This window comes from Echiichthys vipera (genome assembly GCF_963691815.1).
Source record: "Echiichthys vipera genome assembly, chromosome: 9".
Lineage (NCBI taxonomy): Eukaryota > Metazoa > Chordata > Actinopteri > Perciformes > Trachinidae > Echiichthys > Echiichthys vipera.
This window is the reverse complement of record NC_139834.1, coordinates 19,610,500-19,633,588: the sequence shown is the minus strand read 5'-3', so window position 1 is coordinate 19,633,588 and position 23,089 is coordinate 19,610,500. Positions and strand designations below refer to the sequence as shown.

Below are 23,089 nucleotides of genomic sequence, written 5' to 3'. Positions count from 1 at the left end.
TAAAACATGACAACTTTTATCATAGAAGATCATACTCCAAAGCACTAAAAGGACTTTAAGCTTGAAATATTCATTCCATTTGACTATTTGTTCGTTGATTTCTAGTAATGCATATTTTCAAAAATGCACTTTAATAATGAAAATTTTTGGGTTGTCCAAAAAAAGTTGAGTCGTGTATATACTCTGGAATAGCTTTTATGTTATGTTTTTATTTAATGCTTCTTTCCTTGGGAAGACTTCTCAAAATGGACCACTTACCTTCTGTAAAGGAGCTGCAGGGTGTCCAGGCCAAAATCCATTCATTACTAACTTCTAAACATTTACAGTTCCACTATTGTCTTATTCTAGTGGAAGACTGTTTTTTTAATGGCATACTAATATTTACAATTGCAGACCAGAGAGTTTACAATAAGAATCTCATGAGTGTTAACCGGCTTCAAAATCTCTAAATATATTTATTTATTTAAAACGTTTAACAGAGACATCTCCTAGTTCAGCGGAAAGGCCGTTCTCAGTGTTAGTGAACTAGAGGCTTTAAGATTTCAACCTGTTGTGATGTCACAAAGTCAGACTAGTAAGTACACGTGTTAAACTCTTTAACATGTCGGAAATTTGAGAAGAGCACGGAGAAGCTTTCCCCCTTCAGCAGACGAATGTGAAAACAGCCGCCGAGCCAGCCTCATACATCATTCGGCACAGTGACGGTCAAATATCAAAGTGAAGTAAGAATTAGAGGAACGCATTTTAGGCTGAGGGGGGACTTTGACAATTAATGAAGCCATAAATTACAACTTATAAATACATTTTGAAGGTTTTTAGAAAGTAGATCCAATTTTAGTTGAAAATTCAAAATTGAAGTGAAACAAAGTCAATCTGATCTTATATATATATTTTTAAATGGTTTATTTCTATAATTTAGGCTTTGGTGAGTCACATGAGCCTCACGTGATCTGGTCTCGTCACCCAATCGTTCCGGCTCTCCTGCAGCGTCTGGAAACATTCAGATCCACTGCCACCCCACGACATAACAGCAGTGAGGTATCAGCTGACTGACAAGCATTTCACATTACCCTAGTATCTGCTGAGGGCCTGAATGATGTTCGAACCAGCAGATATAGAATTAAGACAAAAATACCTGAAGTAACACAAATATCACCTAGTTAAATTACAGATATAAGCCGGTACCGAATTTAACAATAGTGAAATCAAAACTACTACACTATGGGGTTTGGATTTTGCTCATGGAGTCTATTTAAAGTTTTGAAACGTTATGCCTCTGTTGGAGATGGCTGCTGTAAGATCGTTACGTCTACTACGTGATCAAAAGTTCCGCTCTATATTTATCAAATCATGGGACAGGCCAGAGGACACACAGCGTGGTGCTGCTGAGACTACAGACTTCCTAGACCTTCACCACCTGTAGACCAGGGTCACAGCTGAAGCAGGACAGGTAGGAAACCTACATGGATGTGCAAGTGTGTATATGCAGACAGCTAGAAATACAGAGAAAATGAATACCTCCTGATCTTATACTTCTAGGTACTTTGATTTTATTTAACCAATGATAGTGTACTGGCTGGTTTTCTGTTGCTGCGCTGAGGGATTTGTATTATCACATTAGATTAGATTGATATAGATCATGTTGCTAGAAATATTTCAACAGGTTGCTGCCTTTTATTTGTACTATTTGCTTAAAATTAAAATCATCCAGCTTGTTTTTATAATTGTGTAAATGGCTTTATTAGTAGTTTATTAGGTTTTTGGTTTTGATGCTTGCGATATGTTTCTTTGGCGTTTATTCTTGATTCAGGGATTATGTTTGAAATGTACCTCTTTTGATTGATTTTGCAGGTAATATTGTGCTCTCCAAGTCAAAATGGAGGACATTGAATTTAGCGTGCAGATCTCTGACCGTGACTGGGACTGCTTCTTTGCAGAGTGTGAGGAGTGTAACCTGCTTCCTCCTTCATTAGCAGGTGTGGATGACTCTGGGATGAGTGACATTGATGATACAGGGTCCATTCTTACTAAGAGGGTTCAGAAAGTAAACCTAACAGCAGGCTTTACAGAGGCTGACCGCCCGATCGATGGCCCCCCAGACTGTGAGGGCTCTCCTGTGGAAAATTACCTCAGCAAACATGCCGTAGGTGGAATCGAGAGCGTGCTGTCAGGCAGTGAAGAGGATCTACACCTGCAGTCTGTCAATATATTCTTTGAAGGGCTGAAAAATCTTACAGAGGCTGAGAGGCTTATTGAGCCGAGCCAAATGACGGATGGAAAAAAAACAGGCAATAGTAGGCAACAGGCAATACAAGAGGAGGAGCGGTGTAGTGATGGGCAACAATCCAGCAGCAGTTCTTTGCCAAAAAACATCCCCAAGTTAAACTCTCTGCCTGCCAGCGGTGAAACAGCAGTTGGCAAAGAGACCATGGAGCCTGTCGACACCATCAGCAACATAAACACAATGAAAAAAGACTTGACTGTTTCCAACATTTTATTTCCAACTGAACCTGCAGCCTGTAACAAAGTGCTCAAGACTAACAAATCAGCTTACACAGAAACAAGGTTATTCGCCGCAGAGGAAGCCTGCACAGAAACAAGAGTAAATGAGGCAACACGTCTGAATCAGTCTCATGACTCACCGGAGGAGGTTGTCCGCGCAGAAACAACACCTCACACTGACAAAGTGAAAAAGGTGGATATGTGCACACCTTTGGATGATGTTAAGCAGGAAGATTTTTTGACAAGTCAGTTAACTCTCAGTGAAATGGGTAGTGCGGATTCATTGAGTAATCTAAAAATGGTGGCAGATGTTAACCCTGATGTTTTACAGTCAGACACAGCAGGCACAAACAAAACAGCAAGCCAAGAATCGTCTCCATCTGCCTCTACCAAAAGAAAGAGAAGGAAGAAGAGACGACTCAGTGTTGGGCCAGCTGAGAGTGTGCGTGGATATGAGAGGCAGGTGTTAGTCAAGCAAAGGGATTCAGAGGAAGAACAGTATGCGTGGCGTGGAGGACCAGGTCTCTGTTTATCTAAGGACATTCATTTATCTGAGGATATTCATTTATCTTGTTTAAACGAACCACAAAAAAATGTAATGTCCTCTTTAACTTCATATTTAGCCACTAGCCATCTCCCAGTGAAGATATCTGCTAAGGATATGAATTATCTATCTCACTACAGTCCTCCATGTGACAGTCAGTGGCAATATATACCAGAGAGTATAGTCAGAGAGGGAAGGTGTAAAGCTACAGGCTCCGCTGAAAATAATGCAACTAATAATAGGTCAGTAACCTCACTGAGTCAAACTGATGACATTGTAATGTCAGCACCAAACAACAATGGTAATGTGGCAATAAATCTACAGCCTACATGCACCAAATTACATGTAAAAGAATCCACTGGGTTGCCAGTTTCATTTACTGATAGAGTAACTGGTAAATCAAACCTGGCCACAGCTACATGTGGAAGAAAGGACACACGTGCATGGAGTCTCCAGCAGTCTGACAAAATGAATCATTCCAACATTTGTTTCGAAAATGAACAAAATCCTGAATTGTGTACAGCAGAGGTCAAATCAATAAGTATTTTACCAAGTGCAGAGTCAAATGATCCTGCAGTGGAAGTCAGCCAATATGACAAACTATCTGCTGCTAAGTCGGTCCTGGCTGTAGAGGCTGGAAATTCTGGCAGACACAACCACACACTGTGTCAGAAAGAGGCTGAGCCCCAACAACAGCTGGAAGTTAACTGTCAGGACACAAATCAATATAGACCCACACCGGAAAATACTCACTTTCCTCTGTCTGCAAGCAGTTATGACATTCACAACACAAAACCCAAGCAATTTAAAACTAAAGCCTGTCTATTCTTGGAGGTGATTTCCAGTCAAGTGGGCTGTGCTGAATCGCAATTTGATACCAGCAATGCTAAAAGTCCCTCCAATTCAGATATAGATATTACAGCAGAGCAAACTGAACATCCTATGGTGCGTCACACATTATCCAAATTTGATGGTTTGTCAGAGAAAAACACAACAGACGAGAGAGCTGAATTGGCAGCCTCACAAGTAATGGCTTTTCAAAGCGGGAATCCTTTTATATCTGGTGAAATTAATCAAACAGGCAAAAGTCCAAAGAGAGAAACCAAATCGACGATGTCTGAAGACAAACTACCAACAAGTCCTTCAGATATTACGCCAGTATCATCCTGCTGCACTCTGGACACAGAATCTATCATGTCATGCTCAAATGAAAATATCACAGACTTGTCAGAGAGTTCTCCTGTATCTGTCAATCAAATTTACTCTGGAGTTCAAGGAGAAAAAACATCACTAGTACTGGCGAAACATGAGGAAAGAGAAGACACATCTGAACCCAAAAGCCTGTCAATAATTAATGACACAACAGATTCAAAATGTTATTCAGTGGTCCAAGCAGAAGACGCCATCACAACATCTAAAGCAGAATGTGAACCTGAAGAGGCACCTGATTCAAAACATTCAGTGTTTGCTATATCTTCTTTTTGGAGTGAGATGGAGAAGCTGACAATAAATGATATTCTGGGTTTACGAATGATGGGCAAAGCCTCTCCACCCAGCCTTCTACCATCTTTACAGGAAAGTGAGGAGACTGACATGTTTGCTATGCTGGATTCAGGGGGTTTTACTCAACTGGATGAATCCAAGCCTGAACAAACCGATGATGACACCTTCAATGATCCTAACTCTGTAGAATCAAGTACAGGTTCTGTAGTAGCAGTCGATTCTTACTCTTCCAGAGGTCTTACGTGGGAGAGTATAGGGACTGATATTTACTCTAGGAATATGATGTTGACATCTGTTGGGGACATCTCTCAACCAGTCCTCCCTGGAGGTGCTCAAACGGGCCTCCGAAAGATTTCTAAAAATGTAAGTGTGCACAATCTACATGCCCTGGCATCTGAGTCTATTAGACGCACAAGGAAAGGCCAAACTTTACAAACCTTAGATGAAGAAGGCCAAACTTTACAACCCTTAGACGAAGAAGGCCAAACTTTACAAAACTTGGATGAAGAACGCCAACATTTACAAAACTTGGACAAAGGAGAATTACAAAACGCAGAGTATTTCACTGATGGACATATGCCAAAGGAAGACAAAGATGTGGACACATTTTCAACACTTTCAACAGACGGCTACAGAATTTCTCTCAAGAATATATTTCAATATCTTTTCAGTGGAAAACAATCAATTCCCAGCCAATCAGCCACAGATGACATAAACACATGGGACATCACTGGAAATTCTGTCCCCGAAACATATGATTATTTCTTCTCAGAGTTTGATACCGAAAGCTTCTTCTGCCCTCTCATCACAGCAGAAGATCAGACCAAAGACACGCCGGTTCCTATCTTTTCCTACTCTCGCTCAGCTAATAGAAATCTACAGTTCCCAGAGGCTTATGATCATTTTTTTGCATCCTCTTCTTCTGATGATTCTTCTGTGGAATCTGATGAAGAAGAAAGCTGCGGTCCTGTGAGGGTGGTGACCAGGTCCAGCCATACGTTACGCACATCTCAGAGCTCTACAGACATTTATGAGAATTTCTTCACAGATAGTGACCTCAGACAGAATTTCTTTTGGAAAACCACACTCTCCTTCAGGAATATTAGATTGATTGGATCTACAGTCCAGGAGCAGACTCTCTCAAAGCCTCTATCCCGTATACCTGTGAGGCAGAGTGGCAGACCCCTTGGAAGGACAGTTCATCCTACAAATGCTCTGGGAAATCAAGATGTAATGTTTCCTGATCCACTTCTCTACCACCTGGAGGACAGGATCTACACACAACTAGCGCAGCAGTCTTTCAGATACGAGGACTTACAGACGGCTGTTTCAAATCCAAGTAAGTCCAGCCTCAATTCAATTCAATTCAATTCAAAAAACTTTATTTGTCCCCGGGGGGCAATTCAGGGCACACAGAGCAGAAAATAACGACAGTGCAACTATACAAAAACATTTTAACCTAGCACAAGAATAAAGTGTAAGAGAAGAGTAAGTGTCAGGATGTTAGTGTGTTAGTACAGGTAGAATAAGTGTCAGGATGTTAGTGTGTTAGTACAGGTAAGATACAGACACAATCAAAACAATGATGTGTCATTATAGATAAAAATAGGTTTTACCAAATGCTTTATTTTGAAATAAGTCATTTCAATGGTGTTAAATGTAGAAATACATATATAGCACCAATTTTGAGTGGATTGATGACATTGGATTCAGATCCCGATCGATTCAGCAAACCTTTATTGTCCATCACAAAGCAGTGATGTTACATATTGCAAGGTAAAAAAAAACACAGATTCCATTTAGAGCAATCTGTGTCAATAAGGACACTCAGCAATACCACCCACTAATTAAAACTGAGATGTTTCTATTTGGTAAACACTAAAACAGAAAATTTAATTTCATGGAATAACATTAATAGTAAAGGGACAATCGGTGATTAAAATGTAAACAAAACTGTGGCACAATCTTGAAGCGCTCATTTGGATCTGCACCAATGTTACTTCTGTTTACATGTGTTGGGGAGTACTACTGCATATGGAAAAAGTTGTATAAAGCCTTTTGTGGCTCTAGAGGGAGCAGCAGACTACAAGACTACAATTTTGAAACTGGGTTGGTGTGGACTTGAGAGAAGAAAGAAGGAACCTTACCAGATCTCTGTAGCCTGCTCCTCATCTGTTTGATTGTAATGTAGCAGGTTGAGGCTACATTAGACGCTTTTAGCATAACATCAAATCTCTAATCTCTCTAGAGTTGCATTGTTGGTCATGCAGGCACCAGGTTTTGACAAGTTTTATATTTTTTTTTTTTAATCAAACCTGTATATATTTCACTACAGGATATAAAAATAGTGCATATTAACAATAATGTATTCAACCTTTTTTAGTTAGGCTCTTTGTGTTTTCCTCACGTAGACAGTTGTGATATAGGACATGTCATCCATTCAGTCAGCTGTTGCAGTCCAGGCATCGTCTGTTGGACAGACTCCCTTACCTCAGCTGTCAGAGGACGCTGACTGGACTTTAGGCACGTAGAGAAGTGGTTGTACGTGATAACTTGACTTCAATCAATGAGTGTCCTCGCTAAGTTCCTAGTGGAGTTCTGTAGTTTGTTTGGCTGTGAAGGAAAATAAAAATACCTCAACTTGAGGAATCTTTATGTATATGTATCCCTCTCAAACTTCCACTGAGCTGTAATTAAGATAATAACTTACAAGCTACTAATACAGCACCTAATGTCCAGCAATTGCCTGTGAGGATTATCTTTAAGGACAATTTCAAATATCAGTAGCATCAAGCAGCTTTGTTCGTTTATGTAACAGTAATCTATGCATGTGCTGGGATTCGACCGGGTCACAGTGTGACAGAACAGTAAGTCCCAACATATTATTGGGGGCTGTACTCAGCTGTCTCTGTGTTAGTGCCAATTATACTATCCTTGACCTCACTGGAATCCTCTATGGATGGAGCCATACAAAGGGTTTTTAATGACTCGTGCTTCAAGTGTAATTTTTTATTTTTTCATATGTTTGAAATAAAGCATTCATTCATTCATTCATTCATTCATGGTTATTGTCATTTAATGTGACACACTTAATGATTAAAGATGCTTTCTATAATACTCTGTCACTTTCTTTGAAGGGTTGGATACATCCTTCCTGCCTCTCAGACAGTCAGACATGTGTCTGGTTTGTATTGCATTTGCTTCGTGGGTGCTGAAGACTGCAAACCCACAAGTTGGAGATACCTGGAAGGCTGGTATGTGTGTTAATATGTCACATTCATGTACTTTAATATAACACAGAGCTTGCACATTTAGCTTTTTTAAAGATTTTTTAAGACTGCATTTACAAAACAATTGCTTATTAGATTACTTTGTTTCTATTCATATGTTTAAATTAGAACTTCATACTGAAATTGGTTAATTTCAGCTTTTTTTAAGGACTGGAACGACTCTGACTGTTAATGATATTCTGAGGCTGTCAAATGGCTCTCCCTGAAACTGTTGAAGTAAAATCAACAAAGGACTGACATAACATAAAAAGTGAACCTTGAATAGATCAATTCAGTGTTGGCTTGCAAAGTCTAGTGTGTAACGTAATGACTCACTTCCAATATGTATTCTCACAGTTCTGTTGGCGAATGTAAGTGCTCTGTCAGCCATCCGATACCTGCGTAAATACGTCAAGCTGGAGGCGGCAGCCAGTGAGGAAAAATTGAATTACACCACCCCGTCTGATTCTTGATGTCTGTGCCTCTAAATACATCATTCATACATACAACATTCTTCCATGAGCACCAGATACGAGCCAGTACAAGACCTCAGTCCTTGGAGGAATTTGTCCAATGTTTGATTTGCTGTTACATGTCTGCATTACGTATTTGCACTAAAATTGCTTCATAGATCCTAAGTTTTGTTGATTTCTCCATTGAATTGACAGGGGAAGTGGTTTCATTCAATAGCAGTGGTTTTACTTCTTTCGAGATTAATTTGGCATTTTTTACTTTAAACATCTGAAATAATTCATATGAAATATGAAACAACCAAAGCGTTGAAGTGTATTTATCAGAAAGAAGGCTTTAGACATTTGTAAATAAGGTTTCAGTATGTGTACTGAAGGCAGATTAGAGGCATGTTTACTAAGAACTTTACAGAGTTGAGATGTGAGATGGATATTTGATAAATTAATTAACTAGGATGGTTTGTTTCCATTCCATTCATTTAGAAGATCAAGATGCTATTTAGAACTTTCCAATAGCAATAAATGAACATTTTTCTAAATAAGATTTATTTCTTTTGTAATGTGTTACAAAATAGCAATTTAAGAGAACACCCTTACAAAAGTACAATTCATTTGAGGGACTGTATTGTGCCAGTATCCATTTTATAATTTATGAAGGGCATTTTATGTTGACTCTAGATGATTTTATAGATGATTGTACAGTATTTTGTCGTAAGAATTGCTCTGTGAGATGTTAATGTCTTTCAGTTTAACTACATTAAACAGCGTCTCTCAGATGTGTGTTGTGTCTGTTTTCCCAAGAAGCATTCAGACCTGAAGATAAAACTTTTCAAACACTAGAGGGCAACGTAAGCTAATGTAAGAACCTGAACAATCATCTGTAGTTCTCAAGTTATGGACGATGCTTAATTTTAAGTATAGACCCAAGCTATTAATCCAATGTATTATTTAACATAATAAATGGTAATAATGTACTTGTTCAACATTATTGCCAAGTATTCACAGGAGATATGCATATGTTTTTCTCTAGTAGATGCCAAAGTTGAGCTATAAAATATAAAGTATTCTGTTTTTGAGCACAGACTATAAAGCTGTTGAAGTATTCTGTCAGCACAAACACTCAACCGATTAGATTTTGATTCAATTTTGATAAATAGTGCATGTCACAACTTGGTTATGCATTTGAAAATCTCACTGATACACTCATGGGGGCTCTACAGTACTCATTGTTTTTTCTTTGTCAACATAAAGTCTTCACAGTTATTTAATGCATCTCCTCCATTTTGTAGGGGTTTGGTTTAAGATAACCAATATACATTTTAGTAATATACTGAATATACTGTAAATGCCACAGTTTGGAACCTGCAATACATGCTTTGGCCACCTGGAGGCAGTGGAAACAAGTTGCGAACACTACATTTACTAGCCCTATATAAGTTGATATAGGGAACTTGTTAGAAAGCAGTTCCACTACACTTCTCTTTTTGGTTTCTACAATTTCCTTAATATGAAAAGTGAAATGTCTGGCTCTTAAGCTGCTAAATGCTACATTATGTTCACCACCTAGTCGCTAACAGTGTCTGTTATTTTGTGCACAGCAGGTAGTGTGCAGAGAATATTTAGAGCTGTTTTATTGAAAACAGTTGCCTGCTGCATATCTTCGGATTCAGGTGACTGAATTCTCTGTTCATCACTACGAGTGGCCTTGATATCATTATCACATTACATAAATATTGATTTATAATCAGTATTTTAGACTTAAAGATTTTAGGAGTATCTGTAGAATAAGAAAAAACTTGTTTTCAATTTTTCCAATTTTATTTCCAAATATAAATAAACACCTCAAACAAAAATGAGAAAAGGAAGGCACACAGGTATTAATACTGTACTGTAGTAGTGCTATTAATATTAGCACTTTTAAGGCAGTCGGTTGAAGCCACATTTGCCTTGATAATGTAGCATAATAAAATAATAAATCTACAACATTTACAAAAATATACATAATTCACTATAACAAGCCCTGATGGAATGCTTTTTATAGCTTAAAAGAAAAAATAAAATATGTAAACTGGACAGCGTGTTAGAAAATACTTTAAATATTACAAAAATGGAGATTCATGCACTACATATGAAACCTTTAGTGCAATTCTATAATACATTAAAAAATAACATAAGCAACACTTTATATACATTATATACTATGCTGTCTTCTCTCTTGAATGCTACATGTTGTTGAAGTCTGTCTGTTCTCACTTTCATAAAGCTTTGTTTTTAGCTGGTTACTCTTCATTCTTCTGCTTCATTACCCAACATCTAACAATGCAGTTTGTGGGATTTGTTGGTTCATACTGTATGCAGCAGGAGCAACACAGGCGGTGCAAGTTGGGTTTTTATTATCTCTCTGATAGAGATCTGTTGTTTGCACACGTCCAGACGAGTGCCGGGCTATTGTTTTGTTTTATGACCATCTCTGCTGGGTTGCCATGGCACCAAGGCCTCTGGCCCCAAAGTCTAATCCTGTCCAATGTGTCGAAATTCCAGACGTTGGCTGAATCATTCCAGTATCACAGTCGTACTCCCAAATGTTGTCATAGTCCATTTCCTGGTCATCTGGTTCTGTGGGTTCAAGGTACGAGTGTTGATCTATAGGAGCGAGAGAAGATTCACAGGCTTTTAGTTTCAAACAGTGAAAGACAAACTCCGCCCTGACTGTAAAAACTTGGACACAGTCCCAACATACATTTGGTGTGACTGGCCTAGTACCAACATATAATCTTACTGTCAATCCGGTAGTGTAACATGCCACTGCTACACCACCTTCATTTGTTATTCATGTTCTCTTTGTAATGGTGTAGAAACTCACAACCTGTCAGATTAAATAATTTGGTAATGGCATATGTTAGAATAAGCTGTGAATCAAAGTAAAATGCAATTATCAGATATATTGTAGTCGTGTTTCCGTTTGTGATAAAATAGCCTGTAGATATGTAACCCTGCACAGTTGTGTGCGTCAGTCACAGAGTAAACCGTGTCTGTGAAACAGTTTTCTCTTACAGTGGGCTTTCCCCCGCATGGGACATCTGCACAAATGGCATTTAGAGCTGCACTTCGCTTCATTTCATTGGCACATTTGCACATTTCCTGCATTTCTAATTCTGTAGCCTTTAGTCTGCTGTCTACCTGCTGACAGACCCAAGAGTTCAATCAATCCAAAGTGCATGCAGTGTTTAATTTAAGGTTTAATGGAGTGTGAGCAATGTTCTGTGTCCTTGGTATTTAGGAAGGCGACTAGTGATGACTTTCATAACTCACACTTGTGAGGAAATATGATGCCGCAGTGTTATAGCTGTCATTTGAAATTGTGCCCACTGTTTCTCAATTGAAATCTACATTTGACTTAGGCATGCCATGAAAATAAGCATGGCTTTTTTTGACAAGATTGACAGACTGGAAGAATAATAATTCGTTATAAACTGTTGAACATACTTGAACTCCGCACACAGGCACACTTTACACAAACAGAGGAACTTTTGTCTTGTTTATGATTGCAGGCCTTCAGTTCTTACCTGGTGAGTAACCATAATGCATCTGGGAGTTGTTCCTCACAGAGCTCGGTGGGAGGAGAATCTATGAAAAGATGCGAAAACAAAATAAATTTACTTCCCGTGATCATCTATAATAAACATTCTCATGTCCCATCTGGTTTGGCATCTGTTCAAATATCACCTGCAGAACAAGTATATACACACGCTCTGCTACCATACAGCGCATTACTGTTAGGACAGCATTCCAGAAACCAGAGTGTCCTGGGAGATGAGTTTCTTTGTGTTTCTCACCTTCTCTTGCACTTGGCCGGGCACAGGCAGCAGTTTTAGCCTCGACACAGCCTCGGCTCTCTGCTCTAATTGGCCTTGAGGAGTATCCATCCCCAGAGCCTGTCCCTTGGAGTTGGTCAAGACCAGACTTCTCCTGCAGCGTCTGCCCATAGGAGGGGTGCAGAGCTGGAAGGAGGTGGGTAGGAACTGGGGACCCTGCTGCTGATGGTGGTGGTGGTGGTGCTGCTGCTGCTGTATTGGCTCTTGCCAGCTCTGCTGCTAAAGAACAGAGGGAAATGTTAAGCTTTAAACATGGAATACAGGAGTTAAGATGATTAACATTAAGGCCAAACATCCCCCCCCCCCCCCCCACACACACACACACACACACAAACACATACACACTTATATTCCTGCAGGTGGCCAAGTCTTTGCATTAACTGCCCTTTGTTTGTTTTTTCACTGAACATTCATACGTTTTGGTGGGCGTGCACTGCTTGATATCTGAGCCTATAGATCCAGTATCATTAACCCACTTACCACTGGCTTGGCCTCATCTAGGGAGTAGATTTCGGGACTGCAGGGTTCATCGTACAGGGGCGATAAGGGCTTTCGGGGGGCGCACATGTCTGAGTGGCGTTGTGGCACGTTCAGAGAGTAGTTCAGGGATGTCTGAGGGGTGCTCCAGCTGTTAGACTGATCACAAAAGATTTTATCAGTTAGTTTAAATTAGTGGAAATTCAAATGCCAATTTTCCATCCGTCTTTTTGTCTCTATCTGTCTTCATCTGTCTTTATCTCTCACACTCTTTGGGTTCACAGAAGGTAATCCCATAAAACACACTGTAGGATCAGATTACCAAATTCAGGGGAATTTGGACTGATGCCATAAACTTCATTGGTGCTAGTGTGACTGTAATTTGTTCTCTCACAATTCTGCTTTCAGCTGTCAGTGCTGTGTATAAAAACTGTACTCCCAACTGACATAGTAATGTAAGGATACCCCTGAGGTATATTAAATGTGTCCTGATTGGTGGCTGTTGTTTATGAGCTATAATAAAGCTTTCATCCTGAGCACCATCAGGAAGATCGATCTTTCAACCTCAATTCTGCACAGATGCTACTACCCCATTTGTTAACTCCATATACTGTACGTGACCCCTCTCAGCCGACTGCTCGGTGCATCTATTTTAGTTACTGCTCACATGACATGTAAAATAAGTCAACAGTCTCGAGGGGAATATTCAGTTATCAAGTTAGATGCTAGACCGAATTACCTTGACAAGCGGGGCTTTCTCCAGCCGCTGTGGGCTGGCACGATGCAGGGCAGAGTAGGGTGTGCTGTAGACCTGAGACTGCACTAAGCTCTCAGCAGGCTGGAGATAGGAACCGCGTTGGGGGGAGGAATAGCGCAGTGACAAAGGTCGTAGGTCGCACTCTGGCCTGGTGTGGGAAGACACGCTGTTGGTCCTGCTGCCCAGGCGGGCAGTCTCAGTCGAGGAGGGACGACTGGAGCTGTACTGTAGGGATAACAAAAACACCCAGGGCAGAAGTCAGCCAAGAGTCGTGGCTTTTCAACAGCAAACTGTTTCTCCGATCATTTTGTGTTTTTTAGTAAACACAGAAGAAAAAGGTCTCTATCACTTTAGTTAGGAGGGTGGTGGTTCAGGTCCAGAGCGGAACATGTCTTCTGGGCACTGAGCCGTTTCCACTTTAAGCTAATTGGATAGACAGTCGGCCCCCTTTTTCCAGGGAGATTGATCAAAGGTCTCAAACAGACTGAAATTTAAATTGAAACTTGTGCTGTAAGAGTCTCTTATTTTCCTACACACAAAAATGTTTTTGAAAGGCCTGAGAATCATCACCTGAGTCCTGGTAACAGGAGTGGTTTGGTATCCAGATCTCGCTTAATAATTAACTTTATATATAATTAAGGTTGCTGCTCAGCTCCACCAAAACAAACACAAGGTTTTCTTTAGCAATTTACAGCCAACTCCTACCACATGAACACATGAACAGCTGACTTACACAGAGGGGTTCGGAGTATCCTGGGGAGAGAGGGTTGTCTTCATGAACAGGTAACTGAAGGTTGTGGGACCCAAGTCCACTCTGTAGCTGGCTGAATTTAAGAGACTCAGTGCGTCCATGGTTGCTTCCACTCCACCTGTCAAACTGTGGATTCTAGAGACAATAAGACAAAAAAATATATCGTATTTATATTAATTTAAAAATTTGACTTAGAACCAAAGAGAAAAGCTTTGAGTCTTTTTAGACTTCCATTGGACTGTTGATAGTAACAGTAGTAATTGTAGTAGCTGTAAATCATAAATCATAGTCATGTTGAATGTTACTTTACAAAAAGAGGCAGGGCGCTGTTGTTTGTCTTTATTATTTGCCCTCATACTTGAGTAGTGTAATTGTTGAAAGGAAGGAGGCAGGCCTCACCTCTTTGTGCGTCGGGGTGTAGATGATGTCATACACAGGCGGCGGGGGACTGACAACAGGCACGTCAGCACTTTTGAAATGCTGGATCCAGTCGCAGAACTCGACCCTATCCAGACACGACACCACTATAGGGTTGATAAGCTTCCCTGGAAGAGATGGGGGGTTGACAAAGCCTGTCATTCGGTCTGTTCACTCACTGGAATGTGCTAAAGTCAGATTGTAATTCACTAGGGATAGAACCAGCTCATTCATGAAGGGTCACACTCTGTGACACTAGTGGATTCATGGAAGAAGCCACTTAGCGTAAAACATGCATAAGAATGTACACTCATTTAAATCCCTTTAATATGTCTCGTCAACGAGGGTGCAGTAGAGAAGCTCACTGACTGTATTTACCTTCGATCATAAACGTGTTGGGCTTGACGTCTTGGCAGGGTGTGGTCACAGTAACCATGTTGAGTGGAAGTTTACCCTGTAATCACGATGACTCTTTAACATAGGTATAATACAAACACTTGATATTCTTTATGCACACGGCTCAGGATATGATTAAGTTTGAAAGTAAAAGTTCAGTGAGGTCAATGGTACCTTATAGAAGAGCCCATCATTCTCCTCTGACAGGATGATCAGTGTCGACGGGTACATTACCAGCAGTCTGTCACTCTGTTCCTGTGGACACAAGATTACAGCACCACTAATGAGCTTCATGAGTGTGTAGTTGTTTCAGTACAGTAATAGGACAGTGTTATCCGTATCCATTAACAGAATACTATTGTCATTAATAGGTAATACCAGTTAAACATCTGTTTTGTTTATTTTCCCTATTTTCTCATCATTAAATGTTATGGTGTCAAAAGTTATCTGAAATAGTAAAATGATACTTAACATTTCTACAAAAGAAACGGGGTCCGTTCTCTTTTGAGTGAGGTGAAAGGGAAATTCTCAAGTCTGGCACAATAAAGTAAAAGAGAAGCTAATCAAATTCAAAATAATTTACCTATCTCTGGAATGTTTTCACGTTTTGATATTGTTCAAGAAAGATGAAGGAAATAAAACAAGCTCTGATAACTCCAGTTAGTCTGGCTGTGACAATAAGACTAGGATTAAACTAGGATTGAGAGGCAACTGTGAGAACTGTTGCAAATATTAAAAAATAGACCACGAGTATCCTTTAATAGTCTGTTGAGAGGTACAATTTAAAACCCAGTAAGATCTTCAGTCGAACCAGTTAGTGGGGCATTTAAAGGTGCGGCAGACTGAGAGTTTATGTTTCCTCTCCCTCTCAGAGGGTGTGTCTGGACAGACAGCTGACATTCCAGCTGTGAGGTGAGTCGAGTCACTGCGTGAGCCTGGCAAATGCCTCTCACACACCCAGGCCTTAAATCTCACACACTTCAATAGGACTGCCGCTATTTCCCACAGTGAATTAATTACTGATATCCGTGCAAGCCATGTCATGACTACTGTTTTTATTGGCTGCTATGTGAAGCTTTATCAGCATTATTTATTTGTGATTCAGTTAGCAAAGTGTCATGTTTTTCAACAGTTGGTTGCAGGTGTCTGACACACTGTCTTACACCTTGACAGGAAAATAAAGATAATACTGTCTGCAGGAGAAGTACAATTTGCCAAAATATGGACTCCACCCTTTCCATTGACTCCTTTCATTGTGTTGACGTAATTTGTATGTTGCACAATTTAAAAACTGTGAGTCACCTGGATTTACAGCTGAAAATTCCCAGAGTTTGAACACATGTATGTATGTGTTGTTCTGGACAAAGTATTTCCATAAATAGGCAACAGTGTGTTTTACTTCATGTGATTGGTCATAGTGATTCACTCTTGATAAGCAGCAGTGACGTGTTACCTGACAGGGCAGGTGCTGCAGTCGGACTTTAGTGACATAGGTGATGGTGCCCAAGCTGTCCCGCTGAGAGCCCTCCCACTCGTAGATGGGCTCTCTGTTTATGGAGTTCCTCAGCTCCTCTCTGCCCGCAGGATTCTTGTCCTGGTTTAACTATGATAGGTGCACAGGGGAGAATGATCAGCAAAGTAAATATGAAAAGAGCTCTACTTTTCTCAGAATGTTACTCTTGTTTGGGTTTATAAAAGCAGATGCTGTGACACATCTAGGGTCATGTATTTCAACAGCCATTTTCCCACCTGTGGGTGTGGAGTCAGCATTTTAGCACTTTGCAGATGTGAGGGTTCGTTTGATGTAGGCTGTTATGCGGTCAATGCCGCTCCCTAGTATCCAGGCCTCAGGGAGAGCCAGCACTGACCTACTTGACTCATCAAATCTACACACCCACACACCCTGTTTATCAGAAGTGGTTGAAGTCAAAGTTGTTCCTGGCTGATCCACCAGGTGTATTAAGAGGTGACCACATTCGTGCTTGTTTGACTATTTAAAGGGATGCTAATCTTTGTTGCAGCACAGGAGCCAGTTTTAATGCAGCAATGTAACAAAGGCTATTTGGAGCAAGGTAGCATCAACAAGTATTGTTGAACTTACTTTCACTCTGGTGAAGTTTTCAGGTGCAGTTGCAGTGCCCCCATTGGCCTCTATGTTTTCTTTTAGCAGACCAAACCATCGGTCCATTTCTTCTTGGTTAGCACAGTAGACGATGATGGGGTTAAGGCTGACACCTGCAGGGTGCAAAGGTCACAAGTTCAAAAAGGGAAAGTGTCACCCAGGCTTTTTTTTCAGAACGCTTTCTACCTTGGTGGTGAATCATTAATGGTGTTCACAGCGTGTTTTTCTGGCTGTTAAGAACACGTTGTGCAATAAGTACAATAAATGTTAACACATGTTTAAGATGTTAAACCACATGTAAGACCTCTTGCGGAAGATCCCCCTTGACCTGCTTTGTTTAGCATTTAAAAATTGTAGCAGACATTCCCTCCCACAAACTGCTTACCCAGGGGGAATGACCAGAACCTGGGATGAAAAGAGCTGGAATCCTTCGCTATCTATCAGTCCCACACATACCACAGATAACCAGCAGAGATAGCCTTTTTCATTCCAGCCCCATGGCTTTTAACTGTTATTGTCGGGAACCGTGGGCTGCTCACTGCTCCTTAATAAGCAGCCACACTGGACTTTTTCTTCATTAATCTTAATTTTAGACCTTGACCATAGCACTCCTTTGAGTTATGTTTTTCAACATCACATGCAATTGAGTTGAAAGGTCTTTGGACTGGAAGCACTTAAAGAGATTCTTTACCTTCCAGCCAGTTTATAGAGATCATTAAGTATTGTTGAAAGTAATTAACTATCATTATCTAACTTTCACAGCCGCATAAATTCAAACCATATGGAGGCTTCCGGGAATGTTTGCCGACCCTCTCATGCTGGGTTTGCTTCGTCACTCTCAAACTCACCAACAGCACTTTACACGAAAGCTGATTCATATTCTCGCGGGAGGAAATCTCTTTATAAGATCTTTCACTTGACTCAGAGTTTCATCATGCTCGCTCTACATGTTTCCTGTCAGCGATGCCTCCCATAGAGTAAATAAAGGTTCTCATTGAACAATGAAAACAACTGTAATACAATACCACAAAATAACATGCTTGATCCGGGAAATTGCAAGGTTAAATATGAGAAAACAACACCAATGAGTGTCAATATTATGACAGCAGAGATGTGTTCTGATTCCAGTTAGATAGCTAACACAGAAACCTTACACACTTTGTGACTGGGATTGACTTTTCACACGTTGGATTTTTTTTATTTAATTTTACGTTAATCCCTGACTTTACTGATTTATTGTTTCCCAGGGTAGGACCAAAGACCTCTAGTCACTACAGCATCGTATTTCTACTTAATGAAAAGAAGTCAAGTTTCAGATTGTTTTTCTTCATTGAGAGTTCAAAAGCTCAGTGGCATTTCCACCGGACATCAACCTGAGCAGTTTCTGGAATGTGCCATAGATTATATGCAGTGACATGGCTAAGAGTGGTAGCTGGGCTTTTCTCCTCGACAGCTGGGCCGACTGAAGTGCACCTGTTGCCTAACAAGCGGGGCCTTTAAGGCCGATTTGGCCCCCTGACCAAGGGTGAAGGGGGCCCAGCTCTAGTTAGTCTTGGGGTTGAGTGGAGGTGAAGAGGGTCGCGGCACCTTTGAATCACTGGAATGTGACAACATAGGAAACGCTCCAGCTTTAAAATAGCGTGGAGTTTCTTGCTGGTTTTATAATTGAGTATAATTTTTACTTTGATCCAAAACTGATGAGAGGAACAAACATAGCAGACACACAGAAGGTGTTAAAAATAGTAACAGATTATACTGTATATATAAATATGAGCCAAAGACCAGGACTCTCGCTCCAGCTCTAGTTCTTCTTCCGTCTTTCATATTTGGAAGTCAGCTACTGCTGGATTAGCTGCTTCCAACGGGAATGATTGATCAGCTAAATTCAACACAACCAATAAAACTCAAAACTGATGATTATAACATTCCCGGGCTCTGTGCCAACACCCTCTTGTGTCCTTTCTAGTGAGGTCAAACTTACCGTTTATTTGAAAGGCGAATTCCTGGGGTTGGCTGTGGTTGCAGTTCTGTTGCAGGTTGCAGATGGTGAGTTCTTTCAACGGAAGAGTTCCCTACACAAAAAAAACAATTTAAAAAAAAGCTCTGTCATGCTTTTTTGGGCAAAAAAACCCCATTTTTTTCTCATTCACAAACCAAAAGCGGTCTCTGCAACATCTCCCTTGCTTTATTTGAGCCAGGTACTCAGCTCTGAATTTAACATAGAAATTAATCACCTTGACGCTGAGGTCAGCCGATGATGTATTCATGTCTTCCTGATATTTGATGTCATCTGTATTCTGACTAACACTAGTTGTGTCTTTTTGAGTTGAACTCTCAACAGACACAATAAAATGATGATTAATGGCTCCTCATGCTTTATGAGACAGGTGAAGAAGCATCGTCATGTTTACCAACACAAAGCTGGTGGACAGGGAAGGCATGTCAAAAGGTATGACATAACATAAAGCTCTAGCCCTCCAGGGATATTAAAACTATGAAAATCAAACCTGAGATATTAGCTAATAGTGAGGAGGCATGGATTTTAAAGGGACTATTTGGATTGTAAAATAATACCTGAGTTTAAATAAAACTCACCTGGTATGTCAGTCCGGTTGTGTTGTTGGAGACAAAATGAAGGTGTGTCTGGAAGAGATCCAGGTAGCAGTCATGTACATCCTGCAGAGATAAAAATAAAAGAGATAAAGAAGGTAAAAGAGTTAGAGATGTAGATACATAATGTATGTCCTACAAGAAAACTACAATCCTTGTTGAAATGCATTATAAATAAAAAACAATCATATATAGGGGTTGCAGTACAGCAATCTGATTTCACACATTGGCACACATTTAATTAGAAAACAATTTGGTAAAATCAGATGATTTAGTGTTATGTCGGATTACTTCCTTTAAATATCGGAACATCCTGTTTTTCTATCACCCACTGATTCATGGAGCACCAACGGGATAATTTATTAGGTTGGCCAAGAATTACCAAAAATGTAGGAATTTCTTCACTGACTACAAAATGCGACTAAAAGTCTCGTCTTTTTGACAGCAATCCTCTTTTTCTTTAATGATTAATGTTTGGTTTTATCAGTAATACATGTTTCTTTCCTGTGTGGACATATTTTCTGTTATAATACAACATGTTCTTTTGCCATCACGACGCTATTCCTTTAATCAATCTTTTCTTTTTACTGTTGTGTCACCGCTCTGACAAATTGCTGTTCCCACAGCAGGGAGCCGGTGCGTCCTCTATCAGTCTCTGGGATCACAGGAACTCTCTACCCTGAGGTTTTCTCTTGGAGATGTTTCACAACCGCAGCAGAAGCGAGCATGTCCAAACAGAGGCTGCGGTCCGCTTTGTGCACAACGGATTGGATTATTCACAGCCAGCCACCACGTCAATACCAGTGTGTTGGTGGCCGCAGAGCAACATCCTGTTATTCTCCACCTGTTGTTTTTGTTTCTTGTTTTTTGACACTCACAGGGTTCACATAGATGACTGGCATGATGTGTCATTGAAGGCTTGGTCTTTGTTTAAGACCTCATTAACCACAACGACGATCGCAACATTAGTTTTTTTTTTTTTAATAGTTGCTTTCCTGATATTACAACATAGAGTTTGCTAAACTCACCTGGCAGTGGAGGAAGCGGAAACGAACTTTAGAGCTGTGAATCATTCGTCCATAATTCTTCACGTTGATGCTGCTCTTCTTCCAGCCACTGGCCGGATCGTAAGGGAATGGAGGATCCCATTTTATGTTGTCTATTGTCTGCAGATCTTTATGGGTCATTTCCTGCAAACGGTCATAATGTTAGTGTTTAGATATGACATAATTAGACCTGCTGTTAAAATCACTCAGAGACACCAATAAAAATCAAATCACACACAGGTTGACATTTATAGGAGAACCATTTTGTTTAGTGTTCAAATGTTTGAATTTCATGATATTGCCATCGTATACGAGGTTCTTACCTTCCTGGGGGTGACAGTGCACAAGATATTGATGATGCTGTTGGACTTTTCCTGTCCCTCTTGGGGATTCTTCTTGCGAAACAGGCGACTGCTGTCAGAGAGAGAAAGAGAAACCACGTGTTACCACTCACTCTCCAATATTTACCATCTATTCTGTTTGCCTTTCAGATAACTAACAAATGCAGTGTCAACAAGTTATAATTCCTCTTCATGGGAGTTCACTGTCTGTATCTACTGCTGTCACATGGAGAGTTGACCAAACTGTTTTTTGCTCTACAGTGTTGCATTTCAAATTCAGGGTCTGTGACTTATTTCTCTGCCCCCCCCCCCTTTCATAGTAATTTAGTCACACACTGAATCTTAAACCACTGACAGAGTTCAGTTTTAACAGCAGATTAATGACTTTAAATCAGGATTTGTTTCTCATGTCATATAAATTAACCAGAGTCCTTTCCATTGTCCTCACTCCATCAATGCCTGCCATTTAAATGATAAGAACAATCAGGTCTTGTGTGTCTGATAACGAAGATATGCATAGGAAAATCAGCATTCAATGTCCTTCTTTGTTTTTCATGACCCTCATCTGTTACCATTAGTGTCACATCTTTATGAGGAAGCTCCCTCACTGCAACGATAAGGCTGGGGACTGCTTTTAGTATATCTGCTGGTAGTATATCTGCTTATCTGCACATACATGTGCCAATGTCCTCGGTGCGACAACGAAGGCTTTTGTTTTGCCTGGTGGGAATCAAGCTGTCTAATCAGGAAGTCCATGTCCAGGGTTAACAGTTATTGATGAGTGTCACGTGAGTGATGCTATTCCACCAGATCCCTGGTTTACAATGTGTTCATGCACATAGAAAAAATATGAAAATCATGCACACTGATGCAATCAAGTGAATGAGGAATGTAGATAATAGGTAGTAGATTTGCACACCCAAACATTATCCAAGTCACTGCAGTGGCATTCAACCTCTACTCACTCCTCTTCTCTGTAGGGAATATCTGAGCCTGGCCTGATTCACCAACACAAAGAGTTAGTACGGTACACAAGAAACTGGAACACTGAACTTATTGTCCATGCTGAGCCACGACCCAACTTGGAAGGTGTATCAGTGATCAAACATGAGCCCTTAGGTTTCAGATGCCCAACGACTTTTTACGGGTTGCTCTGCCTCTGTTTTTATTTGAAAACCAAGAGCTACATGGCACATTTGATAAACCCAGACCCTGAATCATCACACAGCACATGGGAGAAGACTTGAGCAGAGGCTTATTAAAATCAGGTGCGGTGGTCCAGCAGAGTGGGCTGTGTCAAGAGTAACATGCCCAGGCATATAATCCTGAAGGATTAAAGAAAACCAGATAGAATAACAAGTATAACACATTAATGCCAGTCAGCTCCTGTAATCATGTTCAAAGCCTCCAGGTCAGATCACTACACGCTATTAACTCATATATCAGGTGTCATAAACCAGATAGTATCCGCTATTAACTACAACTGCTCCCTTGTGATCATGATAATGTGTGGGCTCAGGTCCTGATTTTGGAGGGAAATCAGATTCACTGACAGCTGGCAGATTAGACGCAAAGAGGAGGCAAATGGTAACCGGATCATTGACACCGTTGGCCAGACGGGCACCGCTCAGGCACGTCTCCGGGGCTATCCTGTATTACCATATGATCCTGACGCTGGCCTCACAAACTTCCCAACCTGTATTTAACCCCACTGCTCAAACCCTGAGAAATACCAATAATTCCTTCCACCTGAAACACAGATTCTAAAATAACAAACAGCAGCCAAAGGCATGTCACACTGACACAAGTACAGTAAGAATACCTGGACATGTTGTATTGTTCTTACCTGTTTCTGCGTATGAAACTCTTGCTGGAGAATCTGAAGTTGTGCTGGGGGACACATGACATGCTGCTCCCCATGCTGCCGTGTTCTGCGGGGCTTTGCGCTGTTGAAGAAAAACGGTATTCCTGTGATGGATGAGAGTAGTTCAAGAGTTCAGTGCGCTCCC

The 23,089-nt window shown here is 40.5% G+C and overlaps 1 protein-coding gene and 1 long non-coding RNA gene across 3 annotated transcripts; one reads left to right on the top strand and one right to left on the bottom strand.

Annotated features, from left to right (window-relative positions):
- Positions 1–1,351: 1,351 nt before the first annotated feature.
- LOC310951630 lies at positions 1,352–8,938 on the top strand. The gene is made up of 4 exons (XR_014593340.1): positions 1,352–1,450; positions 1,852–5,888; positions 7,687–7,803; positions 8,176–8,938. It is a non-coding gene; the product is annotated as an uncharacterized lncRNA (long non-coding RNA).
- A 1,146-nt stretch (positions 8,939–10,084) lies between these two features.
- On the bottom strand, positions 10,085–23,089 carry plekhn1 (pleckstrin homology domain containing, family N member 1). Of its 2 annotated transcripts, none has more exons than XM_083919666.1 (16): positions 22,927–23,089; positions 21,063–21,153; positions 20,722–20,883; positions 19,679–19,759; positions 19,065–19,155; positions 17,063–17,196; positions 16,415–16,564; positions 15,136–15,216; positions 14,944–15,019; positions 14,548–14,693; positions 14,131–14,283; positions 13,380–13,622; positions 12,644–12,799; positions 12,125–12,382; positions 11,855–11,915; positions 10,085–10,931 (listed from the first exon to the last, which is right to left on the bottom strand). In XM_083919666.1, exons 1-16 carry the CDS (start codon positions 22,998–23,000, stop codon positions 10,747–10,749), a joined length of 2,142 nt encoding a protein of 713 aa, XP_083775792.1. In that variant the 5' UTR covers positions 23,001–23,089; the 3' UTR covers positions 10,085–10,746. The 2 variants fall into 2 exon arrangements, with proteins under 2 accessions (XP_083775792.1, XP_083775793.1); XM_083919667.1 differs by having other exon boundaries at positions 12,125–12,379.